The sequence below is a fragment of the Podarcis pityusensis genome, assembly GCF_964106645.2.
Source record: "Podarcis pityusensis genome assembly, chromosome: Z".
In the NCBI taxonomy this organism is placed as follows: domain Eukaryota; kingdom Metazoa; phylum Chordata; class Lepidosauria; order Squamata; family Lacertidae; genus Podarcis; species Podarcis pityusensis.
In genome coordinates this window covers 32525083-32549341 of record NC_138044.1, presented here as the reverse complement: position 1 = coordinate 32549341, position 24259 = coordinate 32525083, and the positions used below count along the sequence as shown (strand labels likewise).

General features: G+C 48.1%; 1 protein-coding gene across 1 annotated transcript in view; it reads left to right on the top strand.

The window, feature by feature from the left end:
* The window catches only part of LOC308468244 (uncharacterized protein), a 31915-nt gene extending 9894 nt beyond the window's left edge, over nt 1-22021 (top strand). Inside the window, exons 3-4 of the mRNA XM_080990272.1 lie at nt 20270-20349; nt 21449-22021. Coding sequence (XP_080846398.1) covers nt 20270-20349; nt 21449-21640 — 272 coding nt within the window. The 3' untranslated portion in view covers nt 21641-22021. The remainder of the gene's footprint in view (nt 1-20269; nt 20350-21448) is intronic.
* Nucleotides 22022-24259: the final 2238 nt, after the last annotated feature.

The window sequence follows — 24259 nt, the reverse complement described above, 5'->3', positions numbered from 1 at the left end:
AGCAGTTTTCCAACACTATTTTCATATAAGATTTACTTGTTTCAATTAAATCTTTCTTTCTTTTCATTTTGACTTCTATCCATAAAGGTAAAGGGACCCCTGACCATTAGGTCCAGTCATGGCCGACTCTGGGTTGCGCGCTCATCTCGCTTTATTGGCTGAGGGAGCCGGCGTACAGCTTCCAGGACATGTGGCCAGCATGACTAAGCCACTTATGGCGAACCAGAACAGCGCACGGAAACGCCCTTTACCTTCTCGCCGGAGCGGTACCTACTTATCTACTTGCACTTTGAACTGCTAGGTTGGCAGGAGCAGGGACCAAGCAACAGGAGCTCACCCCGTCGCGGGGATTCAAACCTCCGACCTTCCGATCGGCAAGCCCTAGGCTCTGTGGTTTAACCCACAGTGCCACCCGCGTCCCTTCTTTCTTCTAACATCCCTTCTTTCGTCCTAACACCTTTCTTTCTTTTCATTTTGACTTCTATCCATAGTATTATATAATTTCACATATTTAACTCCTAGTTCTATGTACTTTTTGAGGGGAAAACGTACATAGCGCTTTATGACCAAAGGGGCAATGAGTTGCTGGGTGTGAGGGGAAGCCCGGAAGTTTTGTGGGTGCCACTGTACCCATGGGACCATGTTGGAGATTGCTGCTTTCTCTCCTTTTTTCTGCAAGATCCCTTAGTGACTTTTATGAGCCTTGTCCTTAGTTCTGTCTGGCTCCTTCCCTACAGGAAATCAAGGCTTCTTTCCAGAATTTGGCTCCTCGCTGCTTTGCTCTTGCTTTCCCATCCAGCGCATCTTTTTGTCTATTAATTAAATCTCACTCAAACGCCTGCTTCAGGTACTTAAAAAGAGGTGGGATCCAATTAACTTTATGGAGCTTTAACACAGCTTTTTTTTTTTTTAATTTGTCAGTTGATGGCTCAGGCTGGACGGGGAGTTGACTTGTGAGAGGATGTGCTCATGAACTTTTATGGCAAGTGTCTAGACAAGGCCTCTGTTCGTAAACACCTCTGCTAGTGTGTATTGTGGAAGCATCTGGCAAGAAGCTCCAGAACAGATGCCCCGTCATTAAAGCATACAGAAAATGAGGTTACACTATAGTAGTCCCATGGCGGTACAGTCAACAGAATTAAGGAATGGGAAGCATCTCAGAATGCCTGCTGGGACTCCACCAGCAAAAACCTGGGAGTTTTATAATCCCACTGTGCAGACTTTAAATCCAAATAGTCTTAGATTTCCTCAAAAAGAAAAACAACAGTGTTCTAGCCTTTTTAGATACTATTAAGCTTAATACGTTAATACATGGGCCAGAGGCCAGAAAGGAACTAAGTACTATTGGTGCTCAGGGGAAAGAGCTTCAGTTTGGCTCCTCCTGAACCAAATTGGCTTAACTTTCACAATTCACTCAAAGTCCAAAATTCAGTTTTTGGGAAGGGGCCATAAATCCAGAACCTGAATTTATGTTGCATGCCTGTAAAGTATGAGTCTCATAGGGTGCTGTAAAAAACTTATTGAGATATTGCAAACAGGTTGTTGGCAGCAGGTTTTTTAAAAAGAATAATAATAATAAAAATCTTACTGGATTCTCCCTTGAAATAGTAAATCCATATTAGATGGGGAGGGAGCGGAACATGGGGGGCATTGTGTGATTTGCTGATTGCACACAAAAAATACCATTATGGAACCACCCACGCAAGAGCTGAACAAAAGCACTTTGGAAACACCAAGTATCTCTTCCCTGCCACAAGCAAACTGCTGCCCTTTCCTCACACAACTTCATTTGGGCTGCTATGAAATGAGATGCACCATCAAATGTGGAGAAGCTGAAGGCTGCAGTATATCCGAAATAACAACTCAAGGTCACAGCATTTCATGTTAGGATATGAACAGATAAGTAAATATGGCACTTTGGGTGGAATAGTTTGGAGCATCATGAAAATGGAAAGAGGAAAACCAATATTTATGCATAAGACTGTATGCTGGGAATTGCTGGGTACTCCAGAGAGTGAGAGGAATTCATCCTGTAAAGGGAGGATAGTACTTGACAAGTGGCAAAAAAACCCCCACACCCTCAAGAGGCTTCTTTGGAGAAGAAGCAATCTGATATTTTGGACTAGCACTTGTGAAACCTTGATTAGAAATATATGTTCTATTCTAACACCGTAGTGCTAAAGGACTATAAGGATTTCTCCCCCCCCCCCCCATGTGAATTCAGTGTTGAAAGAAAGGCAGGAGACTGAATAAAGGTCACCTTGTTCTCAGCTATTTAAGAAGTGTATTGGGTTTTCACATACCGCATTCAGTGAGTGTACAGTCTGTGCACTTGTGTACACAGAAATGTACACTTGTAGTTATTCACACGTCACATTCAACGTGTGCATTCTGTGTGCACAAGAGTTGATCTGTATAAACCAAGAAATGTACACTCTTTCATCCAACTTGGGGAATCACTGGCCTATAGGCCAAACTTGTGCACACAAGAATCACTGGCCTATAGGCCAAACTTGCTCGCAAGGCCATTTTCAGCAATCCACACCCATCTATTCTACATCTGACATAATACATGATGTCAACTGTGGGGCAGAAAATGGTGCAGCTTCAAAGGAACAACCTAGAGCTTAAAATGAGCTCCTGTTTGTTGCTTTGCCGAAGCAAGGCACACTCTCACTACCTTGAAACTCTGAAAACTGGAGGTTCAAAAATCAGTGTGGGGCTGCTTGAAAGCTCTTTTGTAAACAGCCCTGTGCTGCTGTTTGAACCCCCCCTGCTGCACTTTGAAGTCTAGATGTTTGGGGCTTCAAAGCGCAACATCACCTGACATCAGGGGATCAACAGATGGGTGGTTCTGCCCAGTTGTGGTCCTTCCAGCAAAACAGGAAGATAAGGATGCAACCTGCTGGCCAGAATGGGGCAAGTTGATGGCTTCTTTCCATGGGGGGTGTTGGTCCTCAAACCCTGTTGTACATTCCCAGTTAGTCAGGAAGAAGCTGGCAAGTACGAAGTTTAAAATCTAATTATTGTTGGAATTAGCATTGCCAGGCCATGTTGCCTGAGGCTGTTGGGAATTTAAAATCTATCTGTTGGAATGTCCTCTTTTTTTTTTTTTAATGAGGTGTAATTACAGCACAGAGTAGCATTTTGAAAAACATTGTGAAAAAACCTATTACGATGGGGAGATGAGATTGCCAATTAATTTTCTCCTAACAAGTCTATCAGGCTGATCAGCTCAGCTTCCCAGCCAGAGGTAACAGGTTCAGGTCAACTTAGCCTACAGTGGAGATCTATAGTGTTCTCTGTACTACTGATGGTCTGTAGGTTCCATTCAGGCAGCATGTTGAAAGATTGCGGACCAGTTGACAATATCTGTAATTGGCCCTGTATTTGATTTATCTTTTCTGGCGCTGTAGAGATCAATACCATTTTGACTGGGACCAATATTATCAGACAGGCTGTGATTTTTATAACCCAGCACTGGCTTTGACAATGCTACCAATACAGAAGCAAAATAAACAATAATGGAAAAAAGGTTATTAAAACCTATGCATCTGCTAGTTTTGAGGCTGCAGTCCTAAACATACTTGCTTTGGAATAGGATCAACTTGTCTGAGTTTGAGGGTGGGGGAAAGCCCCAGCAATTGTCTCCCAGCAGCAGCACCGCTGGTGTTTATTGGGGAGGGAGGGGAATGAGTGATTGGCAAGTTCTGGGTTTCATGAATGCACTGGTGGAATCAATGTACCAGGCAGCCCCAGACTTATAGCTGCTTCCCACTTCCCCCCCTTCCCATCCAGCAGCGATTCTGCTGCCTGAAGGCTGTAGCTGAGGTTCTGCTCCACTGGGTGAGACATTCCTGCATGGGAATAGGACACGGTGAACACAAAAAGAAAAGACTTCGAGAAGCATATAGGAACGATATTTTGAACACAAGAGCTAGAGGGCTGGCAGTGCTGCTGTCTCTGTCCCCTGGCGTGCTCCTGTGAGACACAAGATATGCAGAACTCTTTAGCCCTTTGATATCCAGTGTGGACAGGAACAGGGGTCTGGTGTTTTCCATGAGACTTCAGTACTAGACCTGTGTATTGGAGTGAGGACCTGTGGGGTCAAATGAGATGTAATGTTAAGCATGCCATCGGGAAGCCCATCCGGGCGTCTCATAAATAGCATGCATTCTGGGTGTATTTGTGTGTGTATGGGAGGCAGATTTTCTTCAGGAGCACAATGCATAGGGAAAGAGCTCTAATTGTTTCTACCTTTCCCTCCCTTGGTTCCGTTCTTTCTCCCCAGGCCGAATAGCAGCATGTTGTGGGGGTGGATATCTTCAGAGGAAAAGGCTAAATTTCCCGTTTCTGTGTGCCACAATGCATTAATAGCTGCCCTTAATTAAAAATAACAACACCATGACAAGCTTCCTAATGATGTGCTTTGCAGCACGTCTAGCTTAGCCCAGGAGGTTGCCACAAAAACATTTTTTGCTCAGACCCTGAGATATTAGACTGAACCACATCTGGGTCCAGGTTTATATGGGCCCTCAAGCACCAGATTATCAGTCAGGCTTCATCTTCCCCATCCATTTAGTACAGGATGGGAAATGTGGCCTCAGATGTAGTTGGACGCCAGCGTCTACCAACCTGGTCACCAAGGCCATTGACCAGGGATGATGGGTGTTGGAATCCAACAACTTCTGGAGAACCACAGACTCCCTGTCCCTGATTTAGTACCAGTGGGCCCAGTCTCTGTCAATGGTGGAGGCAACAGTGACGAGGAAGAGCTCTTCTTTTGGTGGAGATTGATCCTAAGGGAAAGGGTGAGTGGTGGTTGCTACAGTTGCTGTTTCCATAATCCCTCAATGAGGACTTGGCCCAGAAGAAAAGAGTAAAATGGCTGATTGGCAGCTAATATTCCACCTCCCCCTTATTACCATGGCAACTGGGAGCCCTGGTGTTCTGTCTTTCTGTAGGCCCCAACCATGCCAACTGCTAATGCCACCCTTGACCTGAACTGTCAAGAGTCCTAACAGGTTGTGTTATCAAATCCTAGGTTTGAGGAGGGACCAAGGATCATCCACATTGTAGCTGTGCTCCATACTGACGGGTCTCCTGAGAACAGCCTGTCTTAGTTGGCTACACATAGGAAAACAAGCAGCATAGGAATACTGAGCTAGATGGACCGTTGGTCTACACTCACTGAGAGGGTTTCAGGCAAGGAGTCTTTCCCAGCCCTACCTAGAGGTGCCAGGGATGGAATCTGAGACCTTCTGCATGCACCTCTGAGCTAAAGCTCTTCCCCTTTCACCAGGACTGGCCTTAGGTTTGAGAAGGCACTGGGCAAAATGCTAGGGTCTTGTTGGGCTTACTTTCCTTGTAGTAGTGGCGGCAGCCAGCCAGCCTCAATGCTCTGGGAAGAAATCAGACCTCATTTTATTTTCACACAATTCCCCAGGCTAATGCTATACCAGGGACATTGTAGGATATTTAAATAGCTGCCAAGCACTGCTCAGTGCATCAGACTTGGAGGGAAATTGAGGGATGTTCTGGTCAGGTGTCAGCAGTAGGCTCTGCTAGGTTGCTGGGACCCTGGCAGCAGTCCAAGGATGCCAGGTTCTGACACAAGCCCTGGGGTCCACACTTCAGCCCTCTCTTCTTCACCCCCTTTTATGGATAGCATCTGCTTCTGTGTGTGATGGCCTGGGATTCTGATTCAGAGGCTGAACCGGAGGAATCCCAGCCTGCACAGGAGTCCCCGCCTCCAGGGCCAGCTGAACTGTGGCAGGGCCTTGATTCTGAAGCGCCTGCACCTGTGCCGGATCCTCAGGAGCAGGCACCAGGTGAATCCACTCTGGCTCCGGAGGTGTTTGAGGACTCAGTGTCTACAGGTGAGTCTCCCCCTGGGCCCAGTAACCCTTCGGCCTCTCCTGAACTGCAGAGGCTCAGGGCAGAGAGGCGAAGGGAACTGGTTTCTCCCAGGAGGAGTGCTCGCCTTAAGGCCAGGAGAGGCAGGTCTCCTGGGGGCCGGGACCGCCCCTGGCCTCAGAGAAGATAAAGGCCAGTCAGCCCGGTCCCAGGTTGCGGGAGCAACGTCGTCAATGAGCTGTTTTGGCCAGCATCCAGTCCTGTTCCCCCAGTGTTCCTGTCCCCGCCCGGCTTCCTGCTCCGGACCTCACCTCGCTCCTTGAGAACTGTTTCCAGACCAGTGACCCAGGACCAGACTTTGACTACGCCAACGGTAACCTTCCCCCCGGGACCAGCACAGTTTGCTCCCGCCACACCCGCACTCCCCCTTCGTTGGGGTGCATTCGGTAAAAGCCAGGAGCCATGGCCGACCAGGCAGCTGCGCTGGTGGTATTGGCCCAGGAGAACCAGGCCTTGACTCACACCGTGCAGCAGCTCAGCGATGTGGTTACGGCACTTCAGCAGCGGTTGGACACCCTACCGGCTCCAGTGGCCGACGCCCCAGCTCCAGGCAAGTACCCAGTGGCCTTGCCAGAGAAATTTGATGGGGCCCCGGCCAGCTTTCCCATGTTCCTCGCCCAGGCCAAGTTGTATATTCAGGGGCAAGCCCGGAACTTCCCTGACGACCACACCAAGGTGAACTTTTTGATCAGTTTGTTAAAGGACCAGGCGGCCAAGTGGGCATTGCTGCTGCTCAGGCAAGACTCCCCCTTGCTGACAGACTATATGGGGTTTTGCAACCATTTGGAGGCCGCATTCGGCAACCCCCAGAAGGAGAGTCAAGCCAACCGGGCAATTAGGCGTTTGAAACAGGGCAAGTCCACTGCAGCCGCCTACACCATGGAGTTTCGGCTGTTGGCGCAAGACTTGTCTTGGAATGACTCTGCACTTCGGGACCAGTATCTTGAGGGACTGTCGGATGAGATACTGGACCAGTTGGCCATGATGGATCGTCCCACCACGCTGGACACCCTTATTCAGCGGAGCCTGCAGATAGACGATCAGTTGAAGGACCGTCGCCAGACCTGGGACTGCCAGCACCCCTGGCTCCTGGCTCCAGTCCTTCCCAGCAGGTCCATGCCCACAGCCGAGTTGCCGGACGAGCCAACGCAGCTCGGAGCTGCGCGACCTTGCCTCTCCCCCTCGGAGAAGATGCGGCGTTGGGAGGGGAACCTGTGTCTTTACTGCGGTGGGAGTGGACATTACGCCCGATCCTGTCCCAAGAAGATTCCAGTCGCAGGGAAACCACCAACCTCGGTAGCCGAAGGCCCTAGCAACCTGGGGTCCCAAACCATGCAAGAGGGGCCCTCACCAGTGGATTTGCGACATCTCATGGTTCCGGTGCGTCTCTACCCTCCAGGTGGGCCCTGGATTCTTACCCACGCTCTGGTGGATTCAGGGGCAACCCGCTCCTATATGGACGCTGCCTTTGCCGCTCATCATCAGGTGCCACTTCAGAACAAGCCAGAACCTGTACAGGTGGAGGCAATTGACGGACGGCTCCTGCATTTGGGTGCCGTCACTCGGGAGACCCAGCCCTTGGTCCTGTGTCTCCAGCAGCACCGGGAGGTGCGAACTTTGGACATTGCCTCCATGTCCCGGTTCCCCCTGGTGCTCGGGATGGAGTGGCTGGAGGCTCACAATGTTCAGATTGACTGGGTCAATCGGACTGTGCACTTCCCAGACCCATGTCCCCATGCTCAGTCGGAGATGCTAGCAGCCGCACCCACTGAGGAGGCTGCATCCACGCTCCCCGCCGAGTACCAGGACTACCAAGACGTGTTCGAGGAACGGGGGGCAGACCAGCTGCCGCCGCATTGGTCTTTTGACTGCGGCATAGACCTCCAGCCTGGAGCGCCCCTGCCGGTGAGTCGCTTATACTCTCTAACAGAGCCAGAGCGCAAAGCGTTGCAGGACTTCCTGCACAAGAACCTGGAGCGTGGTTTCATTAGGCCTTCTACCTCGCCCACCGCTGCGCCAGTGCTCTTCGTTAAGAAGAAATGTGGGGAGCTTCGCCTTTGCCATGATTACCAGGCCCTGAACAAAATTACCATCCCAGACCGGTACCCCTTGCCCCTTATTTCAGAGTTGCTGGAGCGGGTGCAAGGGGCGCAGGTGTTCACCAAGCTAGACCTCCGGGGGGCCTACAATTTAGTTTGGATCTGAGCCAGGGATGAGTGGAAGACAGCATTCGGGACCCGGTACGGGCAGTTCGAATACTTGGTTATGCCCTTCGGATTGTGCAACCCACCCGCTGTGTTCCAACGGTACATCAACCACGTGTTCCAGGACTTGCTAGAGAAGTACGTGGTGGTGTACTTGGATGACATTCTGGTTTTCTCCCGTGACCCGGCTCTCCACGAGGGTCATGTCCGGACCGTGCTGCAGCGCTTGCTGTATGCGAAGCTCAGCAAGTGCAAGTTCCACCAGCGGTCAGTGGACTTCCTTGGTCACCGACTCTCTCCAGATGGGGTGCAGATGGATCCTGGGAAGGTGGCAGTGGTTCGGGAATGGGCGGCACCTCGGAACCGCAAGGACCTACAGCGATTCCTGGGGTTCGCCAACTATTACCGGACCTTCATTGCAGATTATGCTCATCGCACCACCCCGTTGACCCGGCTACTGCGCCCCAAGACGCCGTTTTCCTGGGACAAGGAGGCAGAGGAGGCGTTTCAGGGGTTGAAAGCCTGTTTCCAGAGAGCGCCGATCTTGCAACATCCTGATCCCTCTCGACCCTTTGTGGTAGAAACCGACGCCTCCAGTACGGCTCTCAGTGCCGTCTTGTCTCAGCAGTATGGACCCGATGTGCCACTCTTACCCTGCGCCTTCTATTCCCGCCAGCTCCTTCCAGCGGAGCGTAACTATACCGTGTGGGAGCGGGAACTACTGGCCATCAAGGTGGCCTTTGAAGTCTGGCGCCACCATCTTGAGGGGGCACAACACCCGGTGGAGGTGAGAACCGACCACCGGAACCTGGAGTACCTCCAGACCACCCGCAAGCTGAACCAAAGGCAGATCCGGTGGGCGTTGTTCTTTTCCCGGTTCCAGTTCCGGATCCGCTACATCCCTAGCTCCCAAAACCAGAAGGCGGGTGCCCTGTCCTGGAAACCTGAAGACAATGCAGACACGGTACAGCAAGCAGTACCCACCACGATCCTACCACCGGCTGCATTCCTGGCCACCCAGGAGGCTGAGCCACTGCAGGCTCGAGTGCGGGAACAGCAGCGGGTCGACGCTTGGGCCCAGGAACGACTCCGGGAACTGGCCGAAGGGTCATGCCCTCAGTATCCGGGGCTGGTCTTGCAACAGGGCCTTCTGCTGCACCACGGTCGCCTGTATATCCCGCCAGGGCCACTGCGGGCTGAGGTTCTCTGGATGACCCATGATGCCCCAGCAGCGGGAGACTTTGGGCAGTATCGGACCACCCATCTGGTAAGCCGTGAGTTTTGGTGGCCCCACCTGAAGGCTGATGTGGCTCGCTACGTTGCAGGTTGTGATGTCTGCCGGCGGGCCAAGGGCCCTAACGGGCGACCCCCCGGCCGACTTCAGCCGTTGCCAGTCCCACCACGTCCTTGGCACACGGTTTCGCTGGACTTTGTAGTGGACTTACCCCCGTCTCGTGGCTGTACCTGCCTTCTAGTTTTCTCCGACCATTTCACTAAGATGGTGCACTGTGCCCCCTGCCCATCCGTACCCACAGCTAAGGAAACCGCTCAGCTGTACCTTCAGCATGTCTTCCGCCTGCATGGCCTACCTGAGCGTGTGGTGTCCGACTGAGGCGTTCAGTTCACATCCCGGTTCTGGCGAGCATTGCACCAGACCCTCGGGACAGAGGTCTGTCTCTCAGACAGAGGTCTGTCTACCACCCACAGACCGATGGCCAGACGGAACGGGCGAATGCGGTGCTGGAGCAGTACCTTTGGTGTTACTGCAGCTACCAGCAGGATGACTGGGTCGACCACCTAGCATTGGCGGAGTTCGCCTACAACAACACGGTGAATGCGTCCACCCAGCAGACCCCGTTCCAGGCCAGTTACGGTTATCATCCACGGCTGTTTCCGGATGTGCTGCCGACATCTGTGGTCCCTGCGGTGACGGAGTGGCTTCAGGAGCTCCAGTCCCAGCAACAGCTATTGATGGAGCAACTGCGCCAGGCCAAGGAGGCGTACAAGGCCCAGGCCGACCGCCACCGCCAGGTGGGGCCAGAACTCCACGTCGGTGACCTGGTATGGCTCTCCACTCGCCACCTCCACCCCTCTCGACCTTCGCGGAAGCTGGACGCCCGTTTCACCGGCCCGTTTCCTATCATGGACCAGGTCTTGCCTGTAGCATTCCATCTCCAGTTGCCTGCCACCCTGAAGGTTCACCCGGTATTCCACAGGTCCCTTCTGAGTCCGGTGGCCCCACCCGACGAGTTCCACCCGAACCGTCCCCGACCGCAGCCAGTTTTGGTTCAGGGGGAGCCTGAGTACGAGGTGGAACGCATTCTGGACTCCCAATACCACAAGGGAAAGCTGCAGTATCTCATATGGACCGGAGGACCGTTCCTGGGAACCAGCAGCCAACGTCCACGCGCCTGCCTGCCTCCGAGATTTCCATGCGGCGTACCCCAGCAAGCCGGGTCCAGACCCTCGATTGAGGGGGGGGCCTGGGAGGGGTGATGGTGTGATGGCCTGGGATTCCGATTCAGAGGCTGAACCGGAGGAATCCCAGCCTGCACAGGAGTCCCCGCCTCCAGGGCCGGCTGAACTGGGGCAGGGCCTTGATTCTGAAGCGCCTGCACCTGTGCCGGATCCTCAGGAGCAGGCACCAGGTGAATCCACTCTGGCTCCGGAGGTGGTTGAGGACTCAGTGCCTACAGGTGAGTCTCCCCCTGGGCCCAGTAACCCTTCGGCCTCTCCTGAACTGCAGAGGCTCAGGGCAGAGAGGCGAAGGGAACTGGTTTCTCCCAGGAGGAGTGCTTGCCTTAAGGCCAGGAGAGGCGGGTCTCCTGGGGGCCGGGGCCGCCCCTGGCCTCAGAGAAGATAAAGGCCAGTCAGCCCGGTCCCAGGTTGCGGGAGCAACGTCGTCAATGAGCTGTTTTGGCCAGCATCCAGTCCTGTTCCCCCAGTATTCCTGTCCCCGCCCGGCTTCCTGCTCCGGACCTCACCTCGCTCCTTGAGAACTGTTTCCAGACCAGTGACCCAGGACCGGACTTTGACTACGCCAACAGTAACCTTCCCCCCAGGACCAGCACACTGTGTCTCTGGTGTCATCAGCAAGAAAGGAAAGATTGATTCCTGTGCAGTTTTGCTCCTGAACTTTTGCTCTCCAGGAATCAATAATTAATGCGGCCCCAAGATGGCAAGAGTGCACGTCCACAATTACCTTCCCATAGGTAGGCCGTGAATGGTTCTTGGCAGATGGACTGATTGCACTTGTTACGTGTGAAATGCCATGTGCTTCCCTAGTCGGTTCTCGAGCTAATCAAATGCTCCTGCACAAAGATCAGATGCTCACTGCCTTGCAAATGTTTGACCAACGGTAGGCTGCCTCGTGGAGAAATGGGGGGCGGGGTGTGTGTGTGCGCGAAGCATATAAGTCTCATTATGACGACGTGTCTAGTAATGGGGTCTTCCAGGGTGCCTTTCAGCACATAAATATTTCAGTGCTGCTTGCCAAAGCTAACTTTTAGACTACTATGCCCATGTAATTTTGTGTAATTATTACATTTACATCCAATGAGCTCAAGGTGACATTTATTGTTTACCCTTCCCTGCTTTATCCTCTCCTGTGATGTAAGCTAGAATGAGGGACAATCACTGGCTCAGGGTCACCCTGTGAGTTTCATGGCTGAGTGGGAATATGAACCCTGGTCTCCCAGGTCCCAATTTGACACACTAACCATTACACCACATGCTAATGTACCCAAAAGTTTATTTCTGAACAATTTCTTAAATATTTATTGATAAATACTTGTCTGGGTTTGTACTATTTGGTGGCATTATATTTGTGAAACTGTGTTCACTGGGTACCTAACTAGGCCCATTTGCAGTACCGTTGTGTTACTCAGGTGGGGCAGAGGGACACACTTCCTTCGCAGTGCGGAAAATGACATCATACAAACATTCCCTTTTTTCTGAATCAAATGACACCTTGTCTTTCCAACACAAACCTACCCTTGGAATGATCCTTGCTTCTGGCTGAGTTTGCTTCTTTTACTTGCTGTATTGTAATTCTGTTGTGTGCATTGATAGCCAGCTATTGCCCCCTCTGAGACACTGTGTTTTGTGTGTCTGTCTGTCTCCAGAACCAGATGTACAAAGTAAGGGCAAAAAGTCAGCTGCCACTTCCCATCATCCTTGAGGATAAATTGAGCAGAAATTCATTCAGGGGATGCTTTAAAAATTGCATCAGTGCAGCACTCTTCCCTTTGCCCAGACTGGTCAGTATGCTCTCTAGGTATGATACTGTGATGATTAAAAGGGACACGGGTGGCACTGTGGTCTAAACCACTGAACCTCTTGGGCTTGCCAATCAGAAGGCCGCTGTTCGAATCCCCGCGACGGGGTGAGCTTTTGTTGCTCTGTCCCAGCTCCTGCCAACCTAGCAGTTCGAAAGCATACCAGTGCAAGTAGATAAATAGGTACCACTGCGGTGAGAAGGTAAACGGCGTTTCCGTGCGCTCTGGTTTCCGTCACGGTGTCCCGTTGCACCAGAAGCGGTTTAGTCTAAGGTTACCCTGTTTCCAGGGGACAGTCCCCGGATTTACAGATCAGTCCCCATGCAAAATCCATTGAAGTTGAAAAGTGTCCCCGGATTCATTGAAAAAAATCTGGTAACCTTAGTTTAGTCATGCTGGCCACATGACCTGGAAATCTGTCTGTGGACAAACGCCAGCTCCCTTGGCCTGAAAAGCAAGATGAGCACTGTAATCCCATTGTTGTCTTTGACTGGACTTAACAATCCGGGGGTGCTATACCTTTTTACCTTACTGTGATGATTGGGGTGGTGGTAGATTTTGCCTAAATGTGTTATGATTTAGTAACAGAAATAATGGTTTGATTCAACTTTGCTAAACACAGAACCCCCCTTGGATTTTGTTATGGTAACCAGCCAAGAGGCAGAGCTAGCTGGATGGCCCATTAGCAGGGGACAAAGGCTAATTGCCAGAAATTGGAAAGGAGAATTAGTACCAACAAAAGAGGAAAGGCAGAGTAAATTATTTGAATATCTCAAATTGGCAAAAATGGCGGAGACAATTAGGAGACAGCCAAACCAAAAGTTCAAAAAGAAGTGGGAAATTTAAAAAGAATATTTAAAACCTGGACATGCTTTGATTAATTTTCGCAAACCACAATATGGATTATAAGTATAGTATTCAGATAACAGAAGAAATGGCAAAATGATTAAAGAAGCAGTTTATTAAACAGATAAGACAGACCCGCATTGAGGAAGACTGAAGTCTGTTGGGGAAGATAAGGAATTGGGAATTAAGAACATGGTGGCATACGTTATTTTGTAAGAACATATGGATTTATGGATGTATGTATGTTTTTTATTTTTGTTAATTTCTTGTGTGTGTTTGTTAAGTAAGAAAACTAATAAAAAGCATATTTTTTAAAAAAGACTAGTGATGGCCCATCAAGGAAACCATCAGAGGGCCAGACTGTTGGGCAAGGGGACGTAGGGCCCCTTATTTGTTGGGTGGCAGTGGGCAGAGGCAAAGGTTGGGTTTAAAGTTTTAACCTTGAATGGTTGATAGGCGGTCCTGGGAGTCAGCAGAAAGAAGGAGAGGAAGGAGCAGAACTCCATGTGAATTGGGAACGACAGGAAGGAACGAAGAAAGAGGATGGCTTTTTGCTATCCTTCACATCCAATGCTGCCCTTATGCGGGAAGCCAGACCCTCATAGGATGTGAATGCGCTGCAATCCCTCCATCTAAGTTAAGGTTGTATATATGTGAGAATAAAACCATACATCATGAAGACACTGCAGTCTCTACTGTGCTTTATTCCCCAAAGGAAACACATACCCTGGGTAAACATCTGGAATCTTGTGCTGCTGGTGGAGATTGGGGTGGGGTGTAACAATATTTTAGGTTTTATGACATGTTTGTCTTCCTGCTGGATAATGTGTAAAATGAGTTGCCTTGCTGGAAAAGAAGGTACAGCAACTTGAGGCACACAACTTTAATCTAAAGGACAAGATACTGAGTTTCTTGATAGAGATGAGTGGACTGTGCTGGAACAGCAACATAGGTAGGACGCCCCTACAGAGAAGGAAGACCGCCCATTGCAAGAAACGAACCCCTGGAGGAATGTGGCTCACAGAAATGGGATTGTCAGGAGCCATGCTGTGTTATTAAGTCGGCAAAATCGATTCCATGCCCTCATCTTGGATTCTGGGCTAGAGGAGCTAGGAAAGCAGCCGCTGACCTCAGAATACCCTGAGGTGACTGTGAAAGGTACAATGCTCAGAACTGATTCCTGCCCCCACCTCAAAAGGAGGAAAAGACAGGAGGAGATGGGCTTGGAGGAGCCGTTTTCCATTCTTCACCTAATCCCTTCAAGATCTAAGACTACTGATCATGGATGATAACCAACTTGCTACCTTTCAAGGAAATGATCTCAGAAAAAGGGAATTGCAGTCTGGAGAAGGCAAGTTGAAAGGAAGGAGTAGGAAGAACTTGAACCATAAGGTTCCTGACTTTGTAACCTATCCCAATAATACCCAGATAAGATCCAATAGACAAGAAGGAAAGTCTCAAGGACAGCAGTTGCAGACTATAGAAATCATTGATGTTGCTTTGGAAAGCACGGTGTATGGAACAATTCCTTCTACTCCCCAGAATAGACATGTGGTAGGTAGACTCCCTATTGAGAGCGACAGAGACAGTAGTGTGCAAAGGAAACAGGATATCCCGGGAGGTGTGCTATATTCCAGGTGCAAAGATTCACAATGAGAGAGAAAAGTTGCCAAGTCTTATAAAGCCAACTGACCACAACCCCTTCCTTCTATTTCATGTGGGTCCTAACTAAACATCAGGAAAAACTTTCTGACAATAAGAGCAGTTTGGCAGTGGAATGGTCTCCCTCAGGAGGTTTTGGACTCTCCTTCCTTGGAGGTTTTTAAGCAGAGGTTGAATGGCCATCCATCATGGAAGCTTTAGCTGAGATTCCTGCACTGCAGGGGGTTGGACTTGATGACCCTCAGAGTCCTTTCCAATTCAAAAATTCTGATTCTAGGTCTTGGATTCCCAATGCCACCCAGGAGAGGGTTCCATATTCTCTTTATTTATCTGTGTGTTTTCTTCCACAAATGACTTCGTGAAATTCTGGGTTTTTCAGGAGACACCATTTCCAGGGATTTGTAAGATGCTAGATGCTGAGGAGCCAGAGCCATGCCTCGTCTGTTCTGTGTGACTAAGATTAAGACTCTGAAAAGAAAGTAGACCTCCGTAGCCCATTGAGGCAGCTACTTACTTTTGTCCACTTCTAAAGCAGTACCTGTAATCAGCACTTTCTATGCCTAAGTAAAGCCAGCTTCTCAGTTCTACATTCCCAATACAAACACTGAAGGAATTAAAGATGCCTATGGACTGTTAATAGTCAGCCTGCTGTAACGTGCTCTGTGTGGGTGCAGAAAGCTGTTACAAGATTTCTAAGTGGTATAATACAATGGTATCCTAAAACACAGATTCTTCAGGATTCATGGGGCCAGAGGCGAAAGCAGGTAAAGCAGCTGATGCAAATCTCACCTTTCTGCAGTAGGCTGAGTCACACTCACACATCCCGTTGTGTCTTCCATCCAGACAAGCAAGAAGCATTGTCAGAATTCAAGTACACACTCCAGCCAGGCAAAATAAAGGCAGTGTGTGGGATGAGAAGGGTGTGCTGAGGAAGCAGCGTACATTTGTTGCTTGGTCCACATTTTCCTCAGGCACCACCCACCACATGGATGTGGCCCCTGGAGGGTTACCCAGATAGGAATGTGGCCCTTGGTATGAAAGCAGTTCTCCACCCCTGGCTCAAAGTATCCTGGAGGTGGCCATGGTGGGCTGGCACCCTTAAGCAGCAGCACCGCTGCTAGGAGCTGGACATGCACTGCGACATTTTGTTGCAGGTTGTTGTTGTTAATTTAGTTTATATACCACCCCTTTGTCCAAAGATCTACTTGCGCTTTGACATGCTTTCGAACTGCTAGGTTGGCAGGAGCAGGGACTGAGCAATGGGAGCTCACCCCATCACGGGGATTCGAACTGCCGACCTTCTGATCGGCAAGTCCTAGGCTCTGTGGTTTAACCCACAGCGCCACCTGAGTCCCTCTAAAAGCATCCTGACAAACAACCTAATAATAAGTTAGTCATCAAGATAACAATCCTCTCCCCAACACTTTTACAGGCCATAGTTTATGTAATAGCCAAAGACCTGGGTAAAGAGGAATGTTTTTGCCGGGTGCCTAAAGACATGTAATGAAGGCGCCAGGTGAGCCTCTCTGCGGAGAGCGTTCCACAATTGGGGAGTCACCACAGAAAAGGCCCGTTCTCTTGTTGCCACCCTCTGAACCTCTGTGGGATGGAGGATATAGAGAAGGGCCTCAGATGACAAGCACAGGGTCTGGGTTCATATGGGGAGAGGCGATCCATAAGGTGTTGATCCTTAAGTTTCCACTTTTAACAATAATAACAAATATAAAACTACAATTTATTATGATTATTCTTTTGGGAATAGGCATGCTTGTGGAATTCAGCTGTGAATTCTGATACAACTGACCTAATCCATACTTACTGAGTTAATATGCAGGTCAAAATGTCAGCTATATGTTTAAAGCATGCGATTTCCCCCAGAGAATCAGGGGAACTGTAGTTTATCATTCCCAGCACCCTTAACAAACTGCAGTTCCCAGGATTCTCTGGGGAAAATATGTGCTTTACATGTATGATGTGTATGCTGCCCTGCTTATCAACCACATTTCACACGCCAAGTTTATTGGCTCAAAAATGAATAAATCAACAATGCAAATATTTAAAATGCAAAGTTTTAGAATTAATGTGTTAAGATATGCGTATTTTGTGAGAAAATACATTTTAAAATGCATTATTTAAATGTGTAAAATGTTTAAATGCGTTTAAAATGCATAATTTAAAACTTTTTTTTTGCAGATTAAAAAAATCACAGATTTATGCAGAAACAGGATGGAATGGCCTTAGGTGACACACACTTTGAATAGACTGATCCATTCCATCCCTATTCAGGAATCTTCACAATAAAAAGGCAGGATGTGGAAAAAACCCCCCAGTAAATCTCTAGTTTACCCCGGCCTACTTCAAAGGGTTGTTGTGAAGATAAAATGGGAGGGGAAACCTCTAAGAGGAAGGGTGGCATGTAAATGGAATGAGTAAAAACCCAGAGTGAAATATATGCTAGCAACCCAAGGGAAAAATGTGTCAAAGCATTAGAAAGGAACCTGGCTCATCAGAAATGTTATTTATAGAAGCCTCCAAAGCCACTGTAAGCCCTAATTGGTGCCAAGGCTGCTTCAAAGGATTTCTGTGAAATCCTCACAAATAGAGCGACACCATCCTCAGCCATTCAGCTGGGGAATGCAATATTAAAAGAATGGCAGTGGGCTGGGGGGGATAACTTGATAAAGGTTGCAAACACAGAGAAGGGAAAAGACAACAAAACATCCACTTCTCCAATTTAAAACCCAATCACAAATCCTGCTTGCAGCTGCACTGTGACAAATTGTGTGCTCATAAATAAATTCTAGAGGCTTTTTTAAGGAACCGACACTGTAAAAAAAGGGGGGAAAGAGAAAAATAGTGGCAAGAATTAAGGCAAACTTAGCCTTCCTTCTCCATAAAATAAAAATAAAATCTCAGTGTCAGCACATCAACTATGCCCCCACTTAAAGAGGGATGCTCACCTGGCGCCATCGTTATAAATTTTTAGGTGCCTGGCAAATGCATTCATTTTTTTTATCAGGCATTTAGCTTTTAACTATGGCCTTTTTGCACAGGTGGGATGCTTTAATTTTTTTAAAAAAATAGAATTGTCTTTTAGGTTTTTCTCTTTTTTTGATGCTGGTTTTAATGTATGTACGTGTTTGTTTATGCTTAAAATATTGTAAATCACATTGGGTTGCTGTAGCAAAAAAAGCAACTTGTAAATTTAATTCATCATCATCATCATCATCATCATCATCATCATAAAAGGGCTCTTTCACACGGGGTCTCCATATTGCAATGTTGCATTCAGATGTTGCAGACATGTTGTTGACAACTGTATCATTCTTGCTGTTGTTAAAAAATATAATAATTACTGGATTCTCCCCTGGGAAGACTAAATCTGGATTAAATAAAATGTGAGGGGCGGGGGAATACAGGCAGGCACTTGGATGGTCATGACACTGTGTAGAGTCTTGGGCCACATCTGTATTGTACATTTAAAGCACTACGATACTCCTTAAATAGTCGTACTTCCTCCAAACAATCCTGAGAAATGTAGTTTGTTAAGGGTGGTCTTTGGAGACCCTATTTCCCTTAGAGAGATACAGTTTCCAGCACGGTTTATCAACCAGTCCCTCTTCCCAGGGGGGAATTCTGGGAATTGTAGCTCTCCTAATAATTCTCAGTGCTCTTAACAAGCTACAATCCCCAGGATACTTTGAGGGAAGCCATGACTGTTTAAAGTGGTTTGATACCGCATTAAATGAATAGTGTGGAAGTGGTCTTGAAAAATGTGAAACACCCACCCCATGACAAACACTGGTCCAGAAGCACCCAAGGAGTGCCCTGTGGCTCTCAGCTCAGTTTCATGAGGCCCTGGGCCTAATTTCATGTGGATCTCAAGAAGAGAAAGGGGCAGTGGTGGCTGGTGGCCATTGGGACTGGTGAGACGCAAGGAAGGGAGACCAACAGTATGTGGAGCCAGAACTGCTTCAAGACAGAGCCAGCTAATTCTGGTTTGCCCCCATCCTCCTACTGCCTGTTGACTTCCACTAGAGCAACACTGAGACTGAGAAGGAAGGTGGAAGTTGACAATGCACTGCGTGAATAAGAAGGCAACCAGGTTGTGGTTACCTGGTGGCACTAGGATGGTGGGGCAGAAAGGGAGGTAACTCCACCTGCCTCCAACCCCACCCACGTTTTGACTCCAACCTTATAGGGTAACCTCACAGCACAGTCAGACTTTCTCCCATCTCTTCCTCCTATAGAATGCCTTCTCCTTTCACATCTGCTCTCTCTACCTCAAGATACAGGGGCAGTAGAGATAGACACTTGACATTCTCCTTTGTCCTTTCTGGCCATGTGACGGCAACATGCCTCTCACAGGGCCCTGGACTGGCATTTAGGAGACCTTTGCTGCACGTGTGACTTGAGGCTGCTGAGCAAAGGTTAAATGGAGCGTATAAGTGGAGCTGACACCAGGTGGACGAGAGCTGGCAGAGATGGGAAGTGAAGCAGGTGAAAAGGAGGTAAGCAGTCAGGTAGGGCAGCCTAGCCCAAAATGGCAGCTAAAGCATATTGAGCTTTTGGCTCAGTGGCTAGAAATATTACAGGACTCCAGCTCCAATCAGACCCACCCACATTAGTCAGTGATGGTGAAAGTTGTAGCTCAACAACATCCAGAGGGCCACAGGTTCCCAATCCCTGTGTTTTCGTGCATTTTGTACCCCCCCCCATTTTTGTATGCATTTTTGCACATATCATTTGGCTACAGAACTGTTTTGCAAAATCCAGAAAAGTGAAATTTTGAAGGAGGGCTGTGTATTCAGTTTGTGTATTTTTTCAGAAAGTGCAAAATTAAGTATGTTGGCTGTCTTGCCCACCTGTCAAAAGTTGACCCATGGGGTGGGGCTAGATAAGGATCTGGCCCACAGGGCCCCAAAGCTTCCCTGCCCTTCGTGCTAAGTCATAGTTTGGTGATATGCGAACCAGGCTGCCTTGTCAGGTCTTGACTTCAGGCAGCTGTGAGAGGGGAGCCAGGTGTCAAAGCTAAAGACCCAGAGCCATGCAGGATCAGAGTTCCCCAGGAAAGTCTCAGCCCAAGCAAGAAGCCTTTTGTAGTTCTTCCTATCTAGAGCAGCCCAGTGACCAGACTAGTCAGAGATTATCAGCCAAACCTAACAAATGTGTACTCTTGCTGGTTAGCATGAGAAGGGGCTAAGTCCACAGAGCTGTATTGCTGATAGGCAGATATTCAGATCATAGAAATACATTTGATAGAGAGGGCTCTGTGTGATGTCATTTCCCCTCCTTTCCTGGAGAAAAGGAACATGTAGCACTTCTTCTTCTCCTCTCTGTCTCACGTTCTGTTTTCTTTTACAGGCAGATGCTTGAAGCTGGTATTTTGTCTGCTTATAGTTTTTCCCCTGCTTCCTTACTGTGATCCAATGCATGATTATAAAGTAAGAAAATCTTATTTTTAAACTTACTTTACAAGTTGTTGCCCGACTCTTTGTTAAGTGGGGTAAGAAGGGGGAAGCCATCTTACTTCATTAGCTGGATTTGCTCAAAAGGAGGCTTTGCAGCCTAATTCCCATGCTTTTAATTTTGCTGCCAACGATGGGATTTTAAAACTCTGTTCAACCCCCACACATGACTTCCTGGAAGGATAAATTGTAATTAATATATTCCCTCCTACCCATTAAAATCCATCCACAAAACTAGGTGGGCAGGGTTCAGTCCAGGGCCTAAGAATACCCCTCTGCCCAGAGATATACTGCAAACCATATGGGAACTCACCACATGTGACATGGGGCAGCTGAATGCAGAGCCAGGGTTTCCCAGTCCTTGCGCAGACTATCAGAAAAATCTCTTGTTCCCCAGTTCTGCTCGTGTTGTGTTTTGTGCTGCCACCTTTAAAACACGGAACATGGTAGAAGGTGCAGCCATTCACAGCTTCGACAGTGTGACTACAGTTAGTGCCTGAAGTGGTGGCTGATGCCCACTAGGATTTGAAGGGAATAAGGCAGGGAGCCCAGTGGTAGGTGGAGCCAGACTCAATGGCAGGCAGGCAGAGCAAACCAATTCTTGTTTTCTCCCCACACTCCTCTCTGCTGAGTTCTATGACTAAGGAGGAGGAGAGGGCTGTTGAGTAGTGTTACTTGCTAGATTGGTTGTAAATAAGAAGGGAGGCAGGTGGGAGCTGGCCGAGGGCATACTGAGCTTGGTGGAGCAATGCCCTGTTTGCTCAAATGGAACTGCTTTTGTTTGTCTAGTCACCTTGGTTTCGTGTGTAGTCCGAGGCTATGTGCTGTAAACTGGAAGAAAGCCTTCGCAGTTCAATGGGATCTGCTTCTGAGTGATGGGAAAGGTCCATAGCTCAGTGTTAGAGTAACTAATTTGCATGTGGAAAGTTCAGTCTCTGGTGCCACCAGGTGGGTCTGGGTTAGGCCCCTTTCTGAAACCCCAGAGAGCTGCTGTCACTCAGTGCAGACAGTACTGTGGGAGACGGGGCCATTCAATACACTGTCAGCTTCCTAGCAAGTCTGCTTACGATTGCAGGCTTCGTGGTTAAATATCCAGAGAAAATTTCCTGTCCAGCATCGCCGACTCAAAGACAGCACGGATTGCGCTCTAGCAATGGAAGGCACATTGATTAATTCAGTCTATCAAAGGGATGAGTACATCATCTATGATTCATCATTTGGGCAAATTTCAGTTAACCGTTGGGATTTCATTTCTTACGAGAAATAGCTCACAGCAACAAAATATATGGACAAATTCTGTCCATAACAAGCTGCCTATTTATTAAGGGCAGAGCTCCCAAAACAGGAACTATACAAATTACAAATGCTTGTCAAACCTTGTCACATTTTTTCAGAATTTATCTCTGAGATGAATTCTTTATGCCTCCAGTTTATGGTTGAGAATGGGGGCTGTTTCCTCAAAGCTTCTCTTGCTTGCTTGTTACTGCTAAACGCTGCTCAGAGCTGGAGGCAAACTTACCCAGAAATGAAAGCCTTTCTGTTGTGTTTTTATATCCTGTTTATAATTATATAATTGTATTCGTTTTGTTAACTCCTGATTTGTTTCTTTTTTCTTTCGGCTTTATTATTGAAAGCTCCTTGTGTTAAACTCACATTATTCTGTTGTTATTGTTTGTTTCTCACTTTGTGCGTATTGTCCGTTTTTTTTTTTAACAAAATTTTAAAAAATTAATTGTGGGGAACTGAACTTAACGTTGCAAAACTGAGGAGAAAGGGGCAGTTTCATCAGTCCCTGAGAACAGGATTCTGATAGCCTCAGTACATATAGTGAGGGTTTGCTGGGCAATGTAAGACAGTCAACATAAGAGAAAGGGCTGGGATGGCTCTCAGGGTTGTGGTTGTTCAAGCCCCACGTTGGGCAAAAGATTCCCTTCCAACTCTACAATTCTATGGTTATTATTATTATTATTTATTAAATTTATATACTGCTCTTCATCACAAAATCTCAGGCGGTTCGCAGATCTATAGACAGACTTTGTTGTTGTTTAGTTGTTTAGTCATGTCCGACTCTTCGTGACCCCATGGACCAGAGCACACCAGGCACTCCTGTCTTCCACTGCCTCTCACAGTTTGGTCAAACTCATGTTGGTAGCTTTGAGAACACTGTCCAACCATCTCATCCTCTGTCATCCCCTTCTCCTTGTGCCCTCAATCTTTCCCAACATCAGGGTCTTTTTCAGGGAGTCTTCTCTTTTCATGAGATGGCCAAAGTATTGGAGCCTCAGCTTCAGGATCTGTCCTTCCAGTGAGCACTCAGGGCTGATTTCCTTAAGAATAGATAGGTTTGATCTTCTTGCAGTCCATGGGACTCTCAAGAGTCTCCTCCAGCACCATAATTCAAAAGCATCAATTCTTCGGCGATCAGCCTTCTTTATGGTCCAGCTATCACTTCCATACATCACTACTGGAAATACCATAGCTTTTACTATATGGACCTTTGTTGGCAAGGTGATTTCTCTACTTTTTAAGATGCTGTCTAGGTTTGTCATTGCTTTTCTCCCAAGAAGCAGGCGTCTTTTAATTTCGTGACTGCTGTCACCATCTGCAGTGATCATGGAACCCAAGAAAGTAAAATCTCTCACTGCCTCCATTTCTTCCCCTTCTGTTTGCCAGGAGGTGATGGGACCAGTGACCATGATCTTAGTTTTTTTGATGTTGACCATATTTTGCACTCTCCTCTTTCACCCTCATTAAAAGGTTCTTTAACTCCTCACTTTCTGCCATCAAGGTTGTGTCATCTGCATATCCGAGGTTGTTGATATTTCTTCCGGCAATCCACCATAAATTTGCAGAGGAGAAAGGAAAACTTTTGCTTGGTAGCTGACGTGAGGTGGCTATGTTCTTTGGTTTCCTCCCCTCCCTCTCATGGCACAGGCAACAGTCAGCTGAATGTACAGCTATGCATGGGCGGGAGCGTGAAAAATGTTTTCTGAAAGCCCTGCACGAGCTACCTTGAGGCTCCTGAGCTTGTCAAGCAAAGTAATTTCTGTTTTAAAAATGCACGGAGAACGGAGTTTATAGAGTGTCAGCAGGCAATGATAATATGTTCAGTGTGGAGCAAGCGGTCAGCCACGGGATGGCTTATTTTATCTGACGACTCTCAGCCATCCGTTCCCCTCTTTTTTTCTTCCTGCTTTGCTGTCAGCTTAACCTGCCAATCTCTGCTGCCTAATTAATGCTCTGCCCACACTCATCTCCCGGCGCAGAGCTCAAAGGCCACCTCACAAAAAGTAGCATGGGAGTAAAAACCTCTGATCTTGACAGCTGAGGAAAGCAGTAAGTAACATAATGGCCCAGAATGAGATGAGCTGGGAAGGAGTGTTTCATCTACATCCACATCTTATGTTTAAAGTACAGTGATGCTACTTTAATAGCCAAGCCTTCCCCCAAAGAATTTTGGGAAATGTAGTTTAAGGATTCTGAGAGGTATTAGGAAGCCCCTACCCCCACCCCCAGTGCCACAGGGTGGTTTAACAATCTATCTCTCTTCCCAAGGAGCTCTGGATGCTGCAACTCTGTGAGAGCAAGAGAGGTTTCCTAACAACTCTCAGCACCCTTTAACAAATGACAGTTCCCAGAATTTCTTGGGAGAAGCCTTGACTGTTCAAAGTGGTATAGTAGTGCTTTAAATATATGGTGTGGATGCAGCCTTTGTGGGCAAAGTGGCCGAGGTACAAAGAGATTTCAAATGCACAGAGGATGGGGTTTTGCCACATGGTAGAACACTCTCTTCCAGATGTGAGGAACTGGATTGAGTCAGCAGGTCCAATTCCTCTCCACACACACCCCGGCCCACAATAGGCCAAGTATGACAGGTAACTGGGGA